Here is a 17,860-nt window from a genome sequence, read left to right on the forward strand (position 1 = left end):
AATTAAAAAATAAATCAAGAAGCACAACGGGTCAGTGGGCTAACATGCCGCTTGCCCAACATTCCAGACCTCCGTGTTTACAAGGGAAAAGTCCTGAGTCACACGACGGTGATGGTTAAAAAAAAAAATGCCACCTCAGCCAATTGTTATGTTCCGGGCAAAGGTAGACAGCATGCATTGACGCCGCCAAAAGACATGACACGTTCTCACAACGATGCCTGTCAATGGAAGCCTTTATGAGCCGCCCAGGGAGGGAATTAGGCCGTCAATGGGGCTGACTAAGCCGCGGATCTCGCGCGTCCTCGCCGTTTGTTTTGACCCGGGCCTTGTTTACGTTGGAGCGTCCACGTGACAGATCCCAACAGTTGATAGGGAAGGTGAAAGCCAAACTTGGAGTATGCCGCTTCTGCTTTCTCTATCCATCCATCCATTTTCCGATCCGCTTATCCTCACAATGGTCGCGGGGCATGCTGGAGCCTATCCCAACCGTCTTCAGGCAGTAGGCGGAGGACACCTTGAACCGGTTGGCTTCTGCTTTCTTTCCTTGTGAAAAGGCGCTCCAAAATCTCACCTGATGAGAGCATTTCTTGTGCTTGACAGAAGGTGGCAGTACAGCACAAAATGGCAGCTGGTCGATTATTCTGCTTAATTCTTATTCCACATGCACTAATTGCTAGCCAAGCTAGTATTAAATTTGATCAATTCTCATTCATAATAGTATAGTTCTGTTAAACTAGCTAGCGCTCAGAAATAAAATAGCCAGAAGCACTCTTTCCATGCCACATCATAAAAAAATAAAAAGAACACAGTCTTTCCTTGATTCGACAAGCAAAGTGATTTATTTACAATGATAATGAAGCAGTAATCATTTTGGACTGTCAGTCATTTCTTAGCTTCTGAAATCTTTGGGGTGTGCCAGCAACTTCCTTTTACACTTGAAAATAGCCCCTCATCACATTTTTGTGATTTGTCTTACCTGAATTGCAAATGCATCTCAGCTCTTTATATAATTTTTTAAAATGTCTTCCTGAAGGAGGATTATAAGACAACTTGTAAACATGCCAAATCAAATGATGAGCACCAGGCATTGCCAAGTATCCTGGTAAAGATTGATATATTTTACTTGGTGGTCCCAAACACGACCTTGCCCCAAAAGTCACTAGATAGCGCCCCCTGGAACATAAAGAAGCCCCTGACACATAACAGGATGCATGAAAAATTCAAGCCATCAATGGCCAAATCAGCCATTTTGGGTGAATTTCAAGGGTCACCTAAATGAGCCCCAATCAGAAGCAGGCATCCTTAACAGACGACCGCAATTTAAAAAGCTTTTTTTCCCCCTACGCCATCTAAAGTGGGCGGAGCATGGCAGCAAAACTAGATTATTTTGAGGATTTGCCATGAAAATTTACATGTGACACCAGTTTCACCAATCAACCCAAAATTAGGTGGACGTCGAACATAAAGGGACACATGAAAAAGTCTCAAGGTAAATTGAACATTTTGGTGTGAAACGGCAATTCTGGAGAAATTCCAGCACTTGTACTGAGTCCAACTGTTCCCGGGAAATTTGCCCAAATGAGCCCCAATCAGAATTAGACTCTTGTCAGACGGGCAACGCAAATTTGTGAAGCTTTTTTTTGGGCGATCATTTTGCTATTTTGCCATGAAAAAGAGATAAAAGATAATGAGCACCGTAACAACAGCTTCACGATTGCCATGAACTTGGGTGGCCGCGCGTTAAAAGTCTCGAGCCCATTCCCGAAGGTGAAAATGACTCAAATGAGCTGCATTTGGAAGCCGGTATCATCTATCTTTTATCCACTGTGACCACACCCGCATTCCTCCAAAAATGACCCCCACCCATCCAAAGAGCACCTTAAGGTGCTAACGATACACTCTAACATAGAGCAGATGAAGATTACACACTGGTCAAAGTGATCGGAATAGCACAATGAATTTGACAGAGAGAGGAAAAAAGGAGTCCAAATGTTGTTTCCTCATGCATGTACTAGAAAAGATCCAACTGTTGCAATCCGGAGCTGTGTAAAAAAAAAAAATCTGGTAATATTCTGAAGGGGGGAAAAGTGCACTTTTTAAGATGGTCAATGAGCCACAAGCAATCACACGCAAAGCAGATTGATGATTAAAAAAAAAAATTAAATGATAAAAGAGAAAAAGATCAATTTCACCCCCTGAAAAATACAAAGTTGTCAAAGTCAACAAGGAGAGAGTCAAAAATATACAAAATGGCAGCGGAGGGGAGAAAAGGTGAGGACCAAGTTCTGCAGCAGTGCAGTCCCAACCGAGCGCTACCGTGACTTGAAGTAGGCGGGGCGGGGGGTTGCCGGTTGCCCACCGGCGCTACGAGGTCTGCAGCAAGCGTCTGTAGTGCGGCATGACCTCGTGCTCGGGGAGGTGCAGGTTGAACTCCAACGCCACCAGGACGGGGAACTCAAAGGCGATCAGTTCGCGCCGGTTTACGCGGAACCTCTCCTCCAGCTTCTACAAGATCGGGGAATCAGGAAAGAATACGATTGGATGCTTCTCCGATGATGACGTTTGCAACATTTTTAGAGCAGTGATTCCCAACTAGGTTGAAATGAAAAATGATCCAATTTCTTTCCATTTGTCTCAAAAGGATTGAATATTTACATCGATCAACGCCAGGGATGGATGGAGCTCGGCAGAACAATCAAATGTTTTTTTTTCCATTGCGTGGATAGCAGGAGGTAGAATGAAGTGTGTATCAGCTTTCTGTTCAACTTTTCAACAAATACATCCGAGAGCAAATTGAGACGAGGTCATTATTTCACTATTCCTAATTTTGGTGACATTTTTGTTTGGTGGTGCACCGTGAGCAGGCATTTGGAGGGATGTCTTCTCCCGACCAGCTATGTGGATATTTTTTTCCCCTTCGTCATTTTTTTTTGACGAGGGAAGCTGTTTCGAAGCAGGAATATATATGAAGATATGAGAGAGAAAGAAATGGACAAATTATATATAAAAATGTAAAAAGGGCAGGGGGCTCGAGCTCCCTTTGATGTTTATACGTGCACGTACCTGGTCGTGGGATTATTTTAAAGTAAAATTGGCGCCTTGACGCAGAGGGTGGGAAACAATAATAGAAAACAATATTAATAAATATAAAAAGGTTAAAAAATATGTATTCAAATAACTTTTTGAAGTTATTTAGCCAAAGCTTTGACACTCTTAAATGCATCATTACAAAAAAGCTTAAGTACCAATTGCAACATCAGTTCTAAATCAGCTGCAATTTAAACTAAAGAAAAAAAAAAGATATGTGCCTACTAAAACAAACATGCAGCTTCCAAATTCCAATCGTTTATTTTTGAAGTGCTCATATTAGTATATTACATTGATTCCGTTATTCGAGATGATTTGTACTGACGACATGAAGATATGCTGCCATCTCCCTACATTGAAGGCGCTCAGTGAAATTTATGAAATGCTTCTCAGATTCATGTCAATAAATGAAGCAAATTATAAAGGCGGGTTTTCTGGCGGTCCATATGCGTTTTGAGCATCAAAACAATTCATTGCGATCAGCCATCTTTGTTGTTTACATGCGCAACTGATCCGAGTGGGGATGAGCGCAACGTCACAACTTTTCTGGAATGTGGCCTAAAGCCGCATTCTTGCCCGAAGTTCCAGTAACTACTTTTATTTCCTGGAACTAAGAGGTACTAAGTAAACACTGCATGTTTAACACGGTAGCCTCGATGGGTTCCCGGACCACCTCCATTCGATGCCGGAACTCCATTTTCGCCACCATATGGGCTTTGAGGTCACTTACGTCGATAAGGAGCTTGACTTCGTGCTTCTTGAGATCGCCGCCGATCTTGGCCGCCAGCAGGACGCAGGCTCCCGTGCAGAGTTTGCGGTTCTGCTTGTTGAGCTTGCCTTGCAGCACCAGCTTCTCAAAGTACACAAAGGCCATGGCCACGGTGGGCTCCTCATAGCCGCACTCGTCCTGGGCCAGCTTCTTCATCTCGCGCTTCAGGCTAAGATGAGGGGGACAAGGCGGGGGAGGGTGTGTGTTTAATGGCAGGTGGGGATGGGGGTTGCGGACGAAGCCGTTTCACGCGGTCTTACCTTCTGATCTTGCTGAGCGTGAGGCGGATATGAGGGAACTTCTCCTTGAAGGTTTCGTTCATGTCTTTCTTCAGGTCAGAGGGTTTCACGTATTCTATGACTGTCGTCTGTCAAATATGAGAGCAATTTAGCAGTGCTTTTTTGGGGGGGTCGGGGGGTGCTTTCAATTGCACTGCAGCATAGTGAGACCTGATCCTAATATTTGCTCATTTAAGAGAGTCACCATTGTGTTACTTTTTAAAGCCAATTACATTTTATACAAGTTGTTTTACCCATTTAACAATATTGTTACACATAATGTGAATTTTCTTGAAGTACCACGATTATGGTTCAAGTATTCAATTTGTGTCGACTTTTGTGAAATTATTATTACCGTATTATTGGCCCGAATATAAGACGGTGTTTTTTGCATTGAAATAAGACTGAACAAGTGGGGGTCGTCTTATATTCGGGGTCGAGACATTATACCTTTCACGGCGCTAGATGGCGCCAGATATCATTGAAGCGAATGCTGAACTTGACTCCCCAGTAGAGCTAAGATCGGTCCTAAAAAATTGAGCCCGACCAGAGCCAAGGGTATTTAAGCCCGACCGGCCCGAGCCCGATCACTTAGCTTGATTTGCAGGCCCGAGCCCGAAGCAAACCCGACATTTCATATTTTATTTGTGAGGACTCGGGAGGAGGAGGGGTGATTTCTGATAACAAAGCCTGTCTTTTGGAACGAAATCTGAGTTAAACAGTTCTGTATGCAAATCTGTATAAACATTTACATCTTTTATATTTCTGTTTCTGAAGAACATTAACCGACAATTTTCTATCATTGACGGATTTTTTTTAAGAGTGGACGGGGAAAATTTAAGGCCGAACCAATGATTGACATTTTAATTCGGCTCGGGCTCGGGCTCGGGCGGCCCGATCTTACCTCTACTCCCCAGGCCAAAGCGAACTCCTGTCACGGAGAATAAAAATAAAAATAGCGGTAGCACGAAGAAGAAAAATAAAAAATAGCGGTAAGAAAAAAAAGAGAAGAGAATAATTGAAAAGATAACAGAAAATGGACAAACGTAGTGACAATCTGGAGAAAAGTGGGTCGAAGATCGGCCAGGTTAACCGGCAGCTGAGGAGATGTTATGATGTCATTTACATTTCAAAAACCAGAAGCCATTCATTTATGAATGTGATTGCACTTTAGTTTCCATATTTAAATGTTCAGATAAAAAGATTTGAATGAGGCAAAATAACATGCTTTTTCTCTCAAATATATTGTTAGAATCATTTGTTTCAGATGTGCTGTAATTATTTTCTGTATAAAAATTTATTTAGTGTTCAAAAAGGCTTTTTTCAAACTTGAGTTTTGAAAAAGAGGGGGTCGTCTTATAATCAGGGCCATCTTATATTCGGGCCAATACGGTAGGTTTCTCTATATATCCATCCATACATCCATTTTCCAATCCGCTTTATCCTCACAAGGGTCGCGTGGGATGCTGGAGCCTATCGCAGCCGACACGCTGAACTGGTTGGCAGCCAATCGCAGGGAACACAGAGACGAACAAACATCCGCGCGGCACGCTCACACCTTGGGACAATTTGGAGTGTTCAATCAGCCTGCCATGCATGTTTTTGGAATGTGGGAGGAAACCCACGCAGGGAGAACATGGAAACTCCACACAAGAGGTTCCGGAGTCGGGATCGAACCCACGACCTCTGCACTGTGAGGTCGACGCACTAACCACCGGATCACCGGTCCTCCCTCCCTCTCTTTTAGTGCAGTACACATTTAGATGTTTTTCGCATTCATGCTCTATATACAGTACTGTGAATGTGTACATGAATGAAACGGCTCGAAGGCATAGACTCCCAACATTCCTGTGACCCTCGTGGGGATAAGCCACTCGGATCATGGATGGATAAAACAAATATACAGTAACAGTATTGTATAATGCCACAATCATATCAGAATAAAAATATAGTTTCACACGTTTTAACATTTGTGATAAAAGTTATATAAAAATGAGACATATTGATCCATAATTGATCCAAAAAACACAAATCATTAGCATTAAAAACAAAAACCAGATGCAGTCAAAATGAAAATGACGACAGATTTTCTGTATGGAAAACTGAATGACAAGTTTTTGTGCTTGCTTTGACGACTCCTCTTAAAATGTAACGCATTATGAAATGAAAATCAAAATGTTGACTAATCTGAATATATCGTTTGAAATTAAAAATACTGACAAAAAAATAACAAGCAAAGGCAAAAACTGTTGACTTCATTTGAAAATTTATCAGTGAGAATCCTACATAAGCATATGAAATGAAAACAAATTAAATAGAACAAACTTAAATTTGTGCAAATAATTCTTTTTTCTACTTTCTTCCCTCCAAATCTTGCTGCTGTAAATTGTGAATTTCTCCATTGAGACAAATAAAGGTTTTCTTATCTTCCTATCTTATCTTTAAAAAAAAAAGCTCTTTCCTGTTTGCTTCATTTGAAAATGGTTTTAACAATAATACAAGTAAATTAATAAACTAAAAAAATGGCACTAAAAATCAAATCAGTTCTGGTCTGAATATGAATCATTTAAGTTGCATATGGATGCAAATGCCCAAATTAGAGACTCAAAACGCCCAACACATGCTAGCTCACCAGCAAATACGAAATGGCCAGAAAAACGTAATCAGAAAAACAGTCCCGCCGCACAACAAGAACAGAACCTGCTGCCTTTAAGTTGAAAGCGTCGGTGTGAGTGCGAAGCAATGTGAGGAATGTCACGCTTCCACAATGGCCATTCTTGTGGAACGCCCGCTGGCCTTTTGCAATTAGAGGAAGCGAGGACAACAAAGCAAAACAAAACCAAACAAAAACACGAATTGGCCTCAAACGGAGCGTTCAAATACGCTCGTGTGGTTCGACAGTCACGTCACATCCGTCGTCGCTGCTCAGCATCGGGACACAAAACGTCTCTTTCAAGCAAGCGTGGAATTATTTTGCCAGAGTTTGACCATTACTCATTCAAGCAACATCCTGCTGGCTGCCATTCGGACAGATGAGCCTTTCGGACCATTTAGTCATATTTGGCGAAAATGAGCAACGCCTAAATAGAATCTCTCACTGGTAGATAAGCGTCAACAAAACATATCAATACAACACATAGCAGTCACTTGTTGCTCCTTTCGGCACTTGGGCTCACCATGTAGGATGGGAAGATGAGCACTCGCTTGTGTTTGCCGCAAGGCCACTGAGGGTCGTCCAGAAGATTGGGGTCATACTCGCGGGATTCACTCATGTCGTTACCTAATAAGAGAAAAAAAAACAGCCAAGTGACTGAAGGAAGGAAGCGCAGCCTCAAATTAAACCTTCGTAAAGATTCGCTCTTTACATGTTCAAGCCAGATGAAAATAAATAAAATCAAAAGAGTGATATTTTATTTGACTGTATATCCACATTTATTCAATTATTTGGGGGGAATTTAAAAAAATGTTCGCCGCACCCCCCAATTTTAAGGGCCATCAATTATTCACAGATTTTTCCTATTGGTGGGGGTCCTGTTCGGGAGGGGCCAGCCAGGCAGTCCTCTCAGCCAGGGTGCTCTGCATCTCACACCTGAGGCTTGCCCGCTAATCACCCAGCTGCAGCTCATCAGCTCGTCTGGCCTGGGATAAGTTGGCTCCCAAACCAGTCCTCAGTGCAAGTTCGTGACAGAACCACCTGCAGAAAGCGCTGTTGGCACCACCTGAAGTTTGCGTTTCCTGTACAGACACTCCCCTGTGGATTCCTCATGCTTCTCCCTGAACTTTAAGTAAGTTCACGTTTGGATTTTTCCAGAGTTGACAAGTTTTGGCTAACACCATTCCTGTCTGCTGTCGTGCGATTGGGATCACATACAAACCCTAACGCAGGGGTGTCTAACTCATTTTAGTCGCGGGCCAATTTGGAGTTACGTCGTTCCTCGGAGGGCCGTTATGATGGTGAAACCACAAAATAATTATTTTTACACAACAAATTATTAGATGTTTTGAAATCAGTCATGTCGATTAAAATAGTTTGTTCAAGGGAGGGTAAACGGGGTAACAAAATGATTGCAAAATCTCAGTTATTTATTACACATTATCATAATTTGATATTTCGGTACAGATTTTCGCAAGTTGACACACATGATTTGTTTTCACGAGCCGTCTCTGGCCCCTGGGCCTTGAGTTTGACACAGGTGTCCCAACAGGTCCACTGTATCCTTGCAAAAAAATTCCCTTCTGTTCTCCCAAAACAGACTTTATTCATGCAAAAAATGTCAAATTTAGGTGAAACGTCACAATCATTAGAGCTTTTGAATTGGCTCAGAGGTCGAGGATACTTGCTTCCGATTGGGTCTCATTTGGGCAAATCTGCTTGTAGGCGTTAGCCAAAGTGCAATTCACCCAAAATGGCTGACTTCTTGTTCAGTTTCGTCTTTTTGTGTGTCTGGGCAATTTCATGTTAATGAGTGAAACGCATAAAGAAGCACCGCTATCTGGAGTGCGTGGAACAAGTCGAACCGAGGAGTTTACCGACCGGTGTCCAGGCTGCTCTGGTTGCTGTTGGCGCGGGCCAGGCTGAGGCTGCGGTGGCTGGCGTTGCGGGACTGCGAAAAGGACGCCGTGGAATCGATGGTGTTCCGCCGCCCGCCCAGCACGTTGGTCGGGTATAAGAACTGTGTGTACGACACCGTCTGCGCGCACACACCACGGTTATTGGAATTTACCAAAACTCAGGAAAGAACCAATGAAAATTCAAGTCGCTTTTTCGGCGACAAAATGACATCGAAATGAGAATGCTTTTAATACATAGACAACGAACCAACTACATCTTAAACGTGTCTTTGGTTTTCGACTTTGTTTGGGGCTCATTTGAAATGTTATTGCGGAATTGCTATGCATCCGTAGCTATACAAGAAGGAAGCTCACTGGTTTGAGAATTTATTGACTTTTACACAATACTTTGACTTTTTTTTTAATACATATACCAAAAAGTCTTCAATTTTCTTAAAAACTCACTGAGCGCCTTAAAATCCGGTGCGTCTTTTGTATGGTCATTACGGTAATACATCGACTCCAAGATGGCTCCTACCAATGTTATAACTTGCTGTTGGTTCAGTGAACTGTGTCGCTGCTTTATTAAATACGTTTTTGTTGCAGCTCCGAAAAAAGGAGCGCTGTGGTGTTCATTTTTTACAACAGTCTCAACAAATACAGGTACGTCTTTGTCTATGTGCCTTCTTCCGTTCGACTCCAGAGGCGTTCATGACCGCCTCTGAAAAACTTAAACGATTACTTCATTGAAACTACGAAAATTGAAAGTAATACATTAAAACTGAAAAGCAAGCGAGGATATCACAAAATAAGTTCTATAGCCACCCCTATAGAATTTATATTGTGATTTCATCATTTGTGAATAAATAACTACTACTGACATCTGATCATAGTAGTCGTGGTGCTATGATCAAGGAAATGCCAATACGTTTTTCGGAGGCAGTCACAAACGCCTCTGGAGTTGAATGGAAGAGAAGGCACGGAGATGGACAAAGACTCACCTGTATTTGTTTAAAAAAGGAGAGCTGTTTTTTTTAAACGCAAACTTTATTAATGGTTTTCACAGTCTCAACAAGTACAGGTACTGTACTTCTTTGTCCATCTCCGTGCCTTCTTCCGTTCCACTCAAGAGGCGTTCATGGCCGCCTCCGAAAAACGTATTGGCATTTCCTAAATTAATTAATTCAATGAAACCATGAAGAAAATCAAGCGAGGAAATCACAAAATAAATTCTGTAAAGGGGATATAGAATTTATTTTGTGATTTCCTCGCTTGATTTTCTGTTTTGATACATTTTCAATTTTCGTAGTTTCATTTAAGTACAGTAATAGTTTTCATTAGTTTACATGTCATATATATTAAAAAAAAAAACTAATACTAAACCTAATGGGAACTGAAATAGAAAGATGTATTTTAAAAAAACACAAACTCAAATTTGCGTTGAAGCAAATGATTATCATTTAAATATTAACATGAATGTGTCACTCATAACACAGCTGCTATTTGATATCTCAACTCAACTGTACTTATAGAGCACTTTCAAACAGCCATCGCTGCATACAAAGTGCTGTACATGGAGCAATTAATTATGTGAAATAATTGTGGAAAATAATTTGGATAAATGAATCACAATCTGAAAGTTAGGAGTCTTTCTTGCAATACAAGACAATGATGTCATAATTTTAATTGTTTTCTTATATTGTCATAAATACAATTATACGTACATATAATATCCTGACGTCTGAGTATCAGGAAATGCAAAAATATTTTTTCAAAAAATTATTATAAAAAATCTTAATTTGCACTTCAATTCAGGGATCCAATGAATAGTATCTGTCATAACGGTATATGGGCATGACACACTATGTGCAAAACTGTTTCGACAGAATCATTACTGTACTTTGTTTCCCCAATTTTTCAATGAAATATCTACAGTATATCACATGACAAGAGTCAGTCTTAATACAAAAGTAATCAATTACATCTTAATTGAACTTGGGGGTTTCTTACCTTCCCATCAGCCCCGAGCTCAACCCCCTCGAGGCCAATGACCATTTCTTTGGCGCTGACGCCTCCGGACGGGTGTCGCTGGCGCCCTGTCGCTTCCATCTTCGAGTCCCTGACGATGAGCACAAAGCACTTTATAGCCACCCGTAGTTTGTTTCTTTTGTTGAACCACTTTAACTGGCAAGTAGCGAGGTTTTTGCCAGCCTCATTTGTGGCGCTCTCTTTGTGGGTAGCTAACCTAAGAGCATTTAGGCCAATGACTGAAATGTCTTGTGACACGGATGCAGGAAGTCAATGGAAAGAAGGAAAAGAGGCGGTGGGCGGAGGGTGGGCTGCCAATTCACTGCTGCTAGGAACAATTAAGACACTATGAACTCGAGTGGGCTAACTCCATTCTGTCATTTGTAGATGCAGAAATGAATCGAGAAATGGCATAGCTTCCAGGGCAATACTTGTCAAAATCAAGGTTTACTTACAATTTTGACATGTCCAGAAACTAAGTAGTCCTTTAGCTTTGTGTGGCAGGCAGTGAATCTACATCAAGGGTGCCCAATACCTCGATTGCGATCGACCGGCATACTGCCGACTGGTCCCAAGTCGATCGCAAGGGGTGTTGGGGGGGAAAATAGGGGGAGGGGGAGTCTATGTTATTATGAGTGTTATTAATATTTGATATTTTTGTGTTCGTGCACACTGCACCCTAAGCATCCTATCACTTTCACAAAAATGTATTTTTTTAAAAAAGCAGGTCACCTTTAACCAACGGTGGTGCATGAATATGCATCAACCGAAGTTGTTAGTGCAATTGCAAATTACAGCTTGCGATCAGAGCTGTTGCGAGATATCTTTTTATTATTCTCATGAGAAATTTGTTTTATATCCAATTCACTGATGGCAGTTGTACAGAATGGCAATCTGAAGTTTTGGGAGAAGCATTTTAAAACACTACATGTATGTATGATAGCTTCTGGTCTTGACACGCTGCAAAAGTGCGTCCCGTGCCTCTGCGTCAGCTTTCGACCAAGGTAGGCAGTGAAATTATTTTTGTCGAGCCCTTATCTAAGCTCTTATTGGAACAAAGGTGAAGACAAAGTACTAGCATGATGGCTCATTAATGCACGCCGTTACCAGACATAGATGAGCGAGGTAAATTTGGATAATCTTACAATTTTTCAAACAATTCCATGCTTATTTTTTTTTGTATTTCTTTACAATAATTTTGTACAGTATTGGCCATTTTTAGCCAAGGGAAAAAAGTACAAAACAATGTACTGTGTTGGGGTTTCTGTAGGCCAAGAAATAATGTAACGGACGATCACCTCTCATGGGCCCCCATCCCCAATTTGAAGTGAATGTAACATGGAATAGTTATAGATTTGACGCATGAGTGGATTCTGATAAATTTCTGTAAAAATTAAATATCCAGGAGAAGTCATCTCTACCCTATTAATCATCAAAATGTAACTCGCTCAGATTTTAAACGCAGTTACCTTTAGCTTTCCTGCAAAATGGAGTTGGCCCACTCTAGTTCTCAGTCAATGGTGGTCAGTTTTTCCATCCACTTCCACAAGCTAATTTCATGTTAACTATTTAGTACTGTTTTTTTTCTTCCAAAGGTACTCTGAAAAATAATCTTATCACCAAAAAAAGGATTTATCTTGAAGAGCTATGACGTATTGATCTATTAACTTCGAACAAAAATAAAGGTGCAATGATAATCAATTCTCAATGTGTTAATGTTTTTGATAATCGATTGTTTCGAGACCTGGTTAAATTTACAGGTGTTCATGTTAGTGGAATTTGAAGCTTGTTTTCTGACAGACTAACCAGGAACAGAATCATAACACGGTTTAACAAATTTTTAAATCAGAGATGCAAGTGACATTTTCAAAATGCTTTTTTTTTTTCGTGCTCATTCTAATTGTGCCTTTTTGTTTTTCTCTAGCACATCAGGTTTTCAAAATAAGAATGATATAAGAACATAATCGAGTAAGATATTTAGTCGAATTTATGATTGAAGGGTCAGTTTGAACAATCTTTTTCTGAAACATCATAACCATTAATTCCGAGGCATGGCACCACCCGAATTGCGCGAGTTATTATATTTCAAACTTAAAAACAAAAGATGTATCTCAAAAGCCTGAAGTGCTCAGGGAAAAAAAGTCAAGGCCTTTTTAAATCGGTGTCAAAAATACATATTGTGACATATGATTACAATTTGCTGTTTCTTCACTGTCCAATTTGACATGTTTATGTATAAAGGGATTGAAATGAACCCTTTCAGGGACAGCGGTTACTACAGTGGACAGCCTATCGGGTTACAATGTGCATGAAAGGGTTAAAACATTGCTTCTTGAAATAATCAGTAGTTGCAGCTCTACATAGAAAAAGAGTAGTAATTGCAAATACCATTTATTTAGGGCTTGTCAAGCAATTTGTGTCCATATTTCGTCCTCTTTTGGTAATTGCATTCAGTGACAATGCACCTTGAAGGCTTCAAATCAATCCTGAAAAAACTCCCAATCGTGAATTTCATATGGATGTAAACTTCTGACCACTGCACTGTGTGCGCGAACGTGGTTACGTGCCGCTTATCTTTTCACCCCCTTTCGGCCTGGCCTCGTGTTTTCAAAAGATAGAAGCGACCTCACATGACACTTGACCGAGGAGGAGGAGGGGTTAGGTTAAAAACAGTGTTATGTGGCCGGAAAAGTGAGCTGGCGTCAAGGCACCCCGGTGGCCGAGGGAACGCGAGATGAGGCGAATCGTCTACGAACTGTCGACTATCGCAACAATACACTCAGAAACAAACAGCCACAGAGGAGAGAGGAGGACAAATCAGTGCTGGACGTTACTCGGTAAGTAACATGCTCCACATGGCGACTGCCCCATGCAAAAATAAATAAATAAATAAAAAACATGCTTGTGTCATGTGCCACACAGCCAAGGTAAGGGGGGGGGGGGGGGGAGACGCACATTCTGATAAGCCCCAAGTGCCGCCGCAGACACTTTCACACTTTCGGACAACCGTTATCATTTCACCTCACATGTGTTGAAAGCCCCCCCCCCCCCAAAAAAAAATGGACAGCCAAAGGAGGATCACCAAGTTTGAGTGCACTAAATTCGTATTGCTCATGAGATTCAGAAAGAAAATGGGCTCTCTACAAGTAGCCCACAGTACCGGTAGATTTTTCACTTAAATGAATTGACTGCTAGTTTTATGGTTCAACCCATCCGGGGACAGCGGTAACTACAGTGGACAGCTTATCATGTTACCAGGTTACAGGTTATCATTATTGCTGCATGAAAGGGTTAATTTTAAAAAAAAAAACAGAAAAGGTGTTTGTTTTAGATTTGTATTATCATATACAGTATATTACATTATATTAAAATAATTTTGATTGGATTTTATAATTAACTCACAAATTATTTCCTATGAGCAAAACGTTGATCATTTTTTTAAAATGCTTTTACATGAATTTCCCTTTGACACCAAACCTTTTCTGAACAAGCGTCTTGTCTAATCAAAGCAGTAATCATCCAAAGTGCTCATGACCCCCCACCACCCCAAACAAAAATTAAAAGCCTGCAGTCAAAACCTTTCAAAGATCAAAGCCGTCTTTGTGTAAGCTCAACAATTCTTCCTTATTGATCTTGGTATGTTTTGATCTTCCGATGACGCCTTTTCCTGGATCTCGGGGCGATCGTGTCACTCCTCCCTCGTGACGCTGCAACACATTTTGTCGAGGCGCAAAGGAAGACAAACGAGAAGTTATGACCCAAGCTAATGAAGCACTAGTGCACCTGACCAACTGGAAAGTGTTAATGAGCGGTCCACATGCACACGAGCGCTGACGTCCTCAGACACCGTTTGTCTTGCGGGGCTTTTAAGGTCACCTTGAGTCAAAATGGAGAGCACATCCACAGAGGAGAAGAAGCAGCCATGAGGAGGAGAAGGAGGAGGAAGGAGCACGGAGGAGGGGGCGGGGTGCAGGAGGAGGACAGTGGTCATGCTGGAGGATACGTACCCCGCTTGGCTACAATCTCGATAGGGCAGCACTGAAAATACACTATAGAAGGATCTTCTGCCACTGATTAGGACTATCCTACAAAAACAAAACAAGCTCATCAGATTTGAGGTCTGGCTTTGTTTGAAGTTTTGCTGCCGTCCAGTGTCGTTTAAATGCCATGTTCAGTGGATGTACAACATGGACACGCCACTCAAACTCAATGTTTTCAGAACATTTTTTTTTTTGAAACAAGCCAAGACCAAGGGAAAAAAGTAACAGATGGAGATTATGGTTTAAAAAAATAGATATGTCAAAAAATGTTTTCCGTATGCTACAGGTGCTTACCCCACACGGAACCTAGTGAAATAGAGACAGGAAGTGTAATTGCCTTGCCATTTAGCCACACATCGACGCTGCTGGATAGCGAATGTCATGGCTAGCACTATGATTTTAGCTGAACGCGTGATATTTTTATTCAAACGGGGTCCTTGGTTTACGATGATCCAAATGAAGAGGTTTCCAGATTGCAAACGATGCGCAATGAACTTGTTTATTTTACATTTACGGCACAACTATTTCATGTAATTAATACTGCGCTAGCTTCACTTAGTGATCGGCTACTGTGACATTTCCACTAACATACAAAATGGGTTGTAAACCAAGGATCTCCAGTCATAATACAAACTGATCAACCTGTAAATGAAATATTTGTCTTGGTTGAAAAAATATGAATAAAGACCAGGATTTATATTAAATCCCCCAAATTAAAAAAAAAAATTAAGCTATTTTCATACAAATATTTTCTATACTTCTGACTTAAGGGTTGCGTTCGCATAAAGTAACACGCTGACTTGGGCTTAGTTTTCTTGTCTATATTATTTACTTCAATAGAAAACAAACTACATTCTAAAAAGGAAAAAAAATGAAGGTGCCAGGTTTTGCATTTGTTCTTCTCTACAGCCAAATGCAACTGATTTGTTGCGCAATGTGCGAGGTTCTGCAACTTGTTTTCCTGAGTGGCCATGGTTGGAAGTTTAAAGTTTTCGAATGGTGTCACAATGTTGCAGATACAACGTCTAATCAAAAATGTAATGTCCTGGCACCGGATCTTTCACAACTAAAATGACATTTTCTGTACCAGGTGAGAACCAGCCGACTTCTGCTTAGCCGTACGGATACAGTCTAGATCGTATATTGTGTTTTACAATATTAAGTAAGTACGTTGATAATGTCAGATGTGCCTTTGTCCAAAAAGCGATGCGTGGAGAGTCTTTGTCATCAAAATACACAAGCGCAGTCCATAAATGGGGCTGCTATTACTTTCAGACTCTTAAATATCAAAACTCTTATTTGTTGCCCATTTCCTCCGCCCTTTGTATTATCGTAATACAGAGTACCGGTACTATGTGAAGCCTAAAAACGTTTAAGTTTCCAGGTAATAACACCAGGGGTCGGCATTTTCCCCATTGCACCGAGTCGTTTACCTGTGTGAGGGTCAATCACCAGCTGCACAAGTGTCAATCACCTGTAATTTGTTTGTGATTGGCCTTACTGTACCCAAAGCGAACCAAACTGCCACCTTACAAAGACGCTTATTGAAACAATACCTAATGGTGTGCCATTACACTCCTAGTAAAGTGTCACTGCACTTATTATTTGTTGTGTTGATTCCTTAAGGGTTCTGATCAGACACTCCAAAGGCCCCCCAAAGATGAGAAGAAAAAAAATCAAAGGAACATCTACAGCGTGTGTGGTGTGTGATTTCATGCTGGGAACACAAGTCTGCACTCAAGTGTTAATAGTGTAGAAAAAAAGGCAAATCAAACAAAGAGTGTGTGCAAGAGTTCAGTTCCATTTTCCTTCGCACCTTCCATTGCGCATATCGTGTTGCCGCATGTTCTTAATGAAGTGGATCTTCTTGAAGCTCTTTGGTCGAGGGGAACCTGACAGGGTTCGGCACCTGACATGGGAGAAAAGAAAAAAGACAACAAAAAAAATCTGCAGTGTTTCTGACAAAGTGTTGCTTAACCTATGCAGCCGCCATACCTGCGCAGAGGAGCATTCTCTTCAATGTCCTCTAATGTTTCCAGCGAGGATCGCTGGGAGATGAGTCGGCGTCTGCAAAGAAAAACAAGGGAAAATTCAATCAATGTTATCAAATTTTAAGAAAAAAAAGAGGTAAACACTAAAAGCAAAACAAAAAGAAACAACAAAAAATACACACTAAAAAATAATCCAAACATATCCTTATTTACACACAAGGCACATTTTCATATCATATATGGCACTCCTTTTTTGGCCTTTAGATACACTTTTTAAATAGTACAAACACATGTAATAAATAGAGACAGAGAGAGAGCAAGAGCAACGGATAGCAACATTTCTTCTGATCTCACAATATACTGTTCATCAATAGTCATGCCCAAAGACTATATAACATTACAAAATAAACTCACGGCTGTCGCTTTCTGTAGGATTAAAAACGATTTCACATTCAATAATCTTCAGCAAAAACTAGGCTGATCTGAAATTCTTCACTTCCTATTTTCACTCTTCTGCTTCAGTCAGGTTTACACAGTGTCAAACTAAACTGTGTGTCACCATTTAGTGGAATTACATCTAAAATAAACAGGAGACAATATAGTTATGGACTGAAAAAAAATCTGCCAAATATAGCAAGTCCAGAACCTGCGATGAATGGGTGATTAACGGTCTTTAAATGTTTGAGTATTGCTATTGATAAGAAAATAGTTGAAAAAGAAAACATGAAAAGTAGTTTGAATTTCTGATCCAAAGACTTAAAAATCTTGAAAATCCACCCGACATGTCCAGCCATCCATCCATTGTCCAATCGCTTATCCTCACGAGGGTTACGGGCATGCTGGAGCCTATCCCAGCTGTCTTCGGGCAGACGGCGGGATACACCTTGAACCGGTTGCCAGCCAATCGCAGGGCACACAAAGACGAAAAACCATTTGTGCTCACACTCACACCTAGGGACAATTTCGAGTGTTCCATTAACCGGCCAAGCATGTTTAGGGCATGTGGGGGGAAACCAGAGTACCCTGAGAAAACCCACGCAGGCATGGGGAGAACATGCAACCTCCAGACACGAAGGCCAGAGCTGGAATTGAACCCTGCACCTCGGGACTGCGGGG

At 41.1% G+C, this 17,860-nt stretch overlaps 1 protein-coding gene across 3 annotated transcripts in view; it reads right to left on the minus strand.

The window, feature by feature from the left end:
• Positions 1-811: 811 nt before the first annotated feature.
• The window catches only part of cables1 (Cdk5 and Abl enzyme substrate 1), a 29,130-nt gene continuing 12,081 nt past the window's right edge, over positions 812-17,860 (minus strand). For 2 of the 3 annotated variants that reach the window (XM_086130092.1, XM_086130095.1), the window contains 9 exons: positions 16,749-16,820; positions 16,570-16,662; positions 14,721-14,798; positions 10,696-10,804; positions 8,669-8,825; positions 7,311-7,414; positions 4,117-4,223; positions 3,818-4,025; positions 812-2,505 (listed from right to left, as the gene is read on the minus strand). In XM_086130092.1, the coding sequence (XP_085986218.1) occupies positions 2,365-2,505; positions 3,818-4,025; positions 4,117-4,223; positions 7,311-7,414; positions 8,669-8,825; positions 10,696-10,804; positions 14,721-14,798; positions 16,570-16,662; positions 16,749-16,820 (1,069 nt within the window). In that variant the 3' untranslated portion in view covers positions 812-2,364. The remainder of the gene's footprint in view (positions 2,506-3,817; positions 4,026-4,116; positions 4,224-7,310; positions 7,415-8,668; positions 8,826-10,695; positions 10,805-14,720; positions 14,799-16,569; positions 16,663-16,748; positions 16,821-17,860) is intronic. The other variant, XM_086130094.1, reaches the window with a different exon arrangement.

The sequence above is a fragment of the Hippocampus guttulatus genome, chromosome 14, assembly GCF_054856545.1.
Source record: "Hippocampus guttulatus isolate MCC_2025c chromosome 14, RoL_Hgut_1.0, whole genome shotgun sequence".
NCBI lineage: Eukaryota > Metazoa > Chordata > Actinopteri > Syngnathiformes > Syngnathidae > Hippocampus > Hippocampus guttulatus.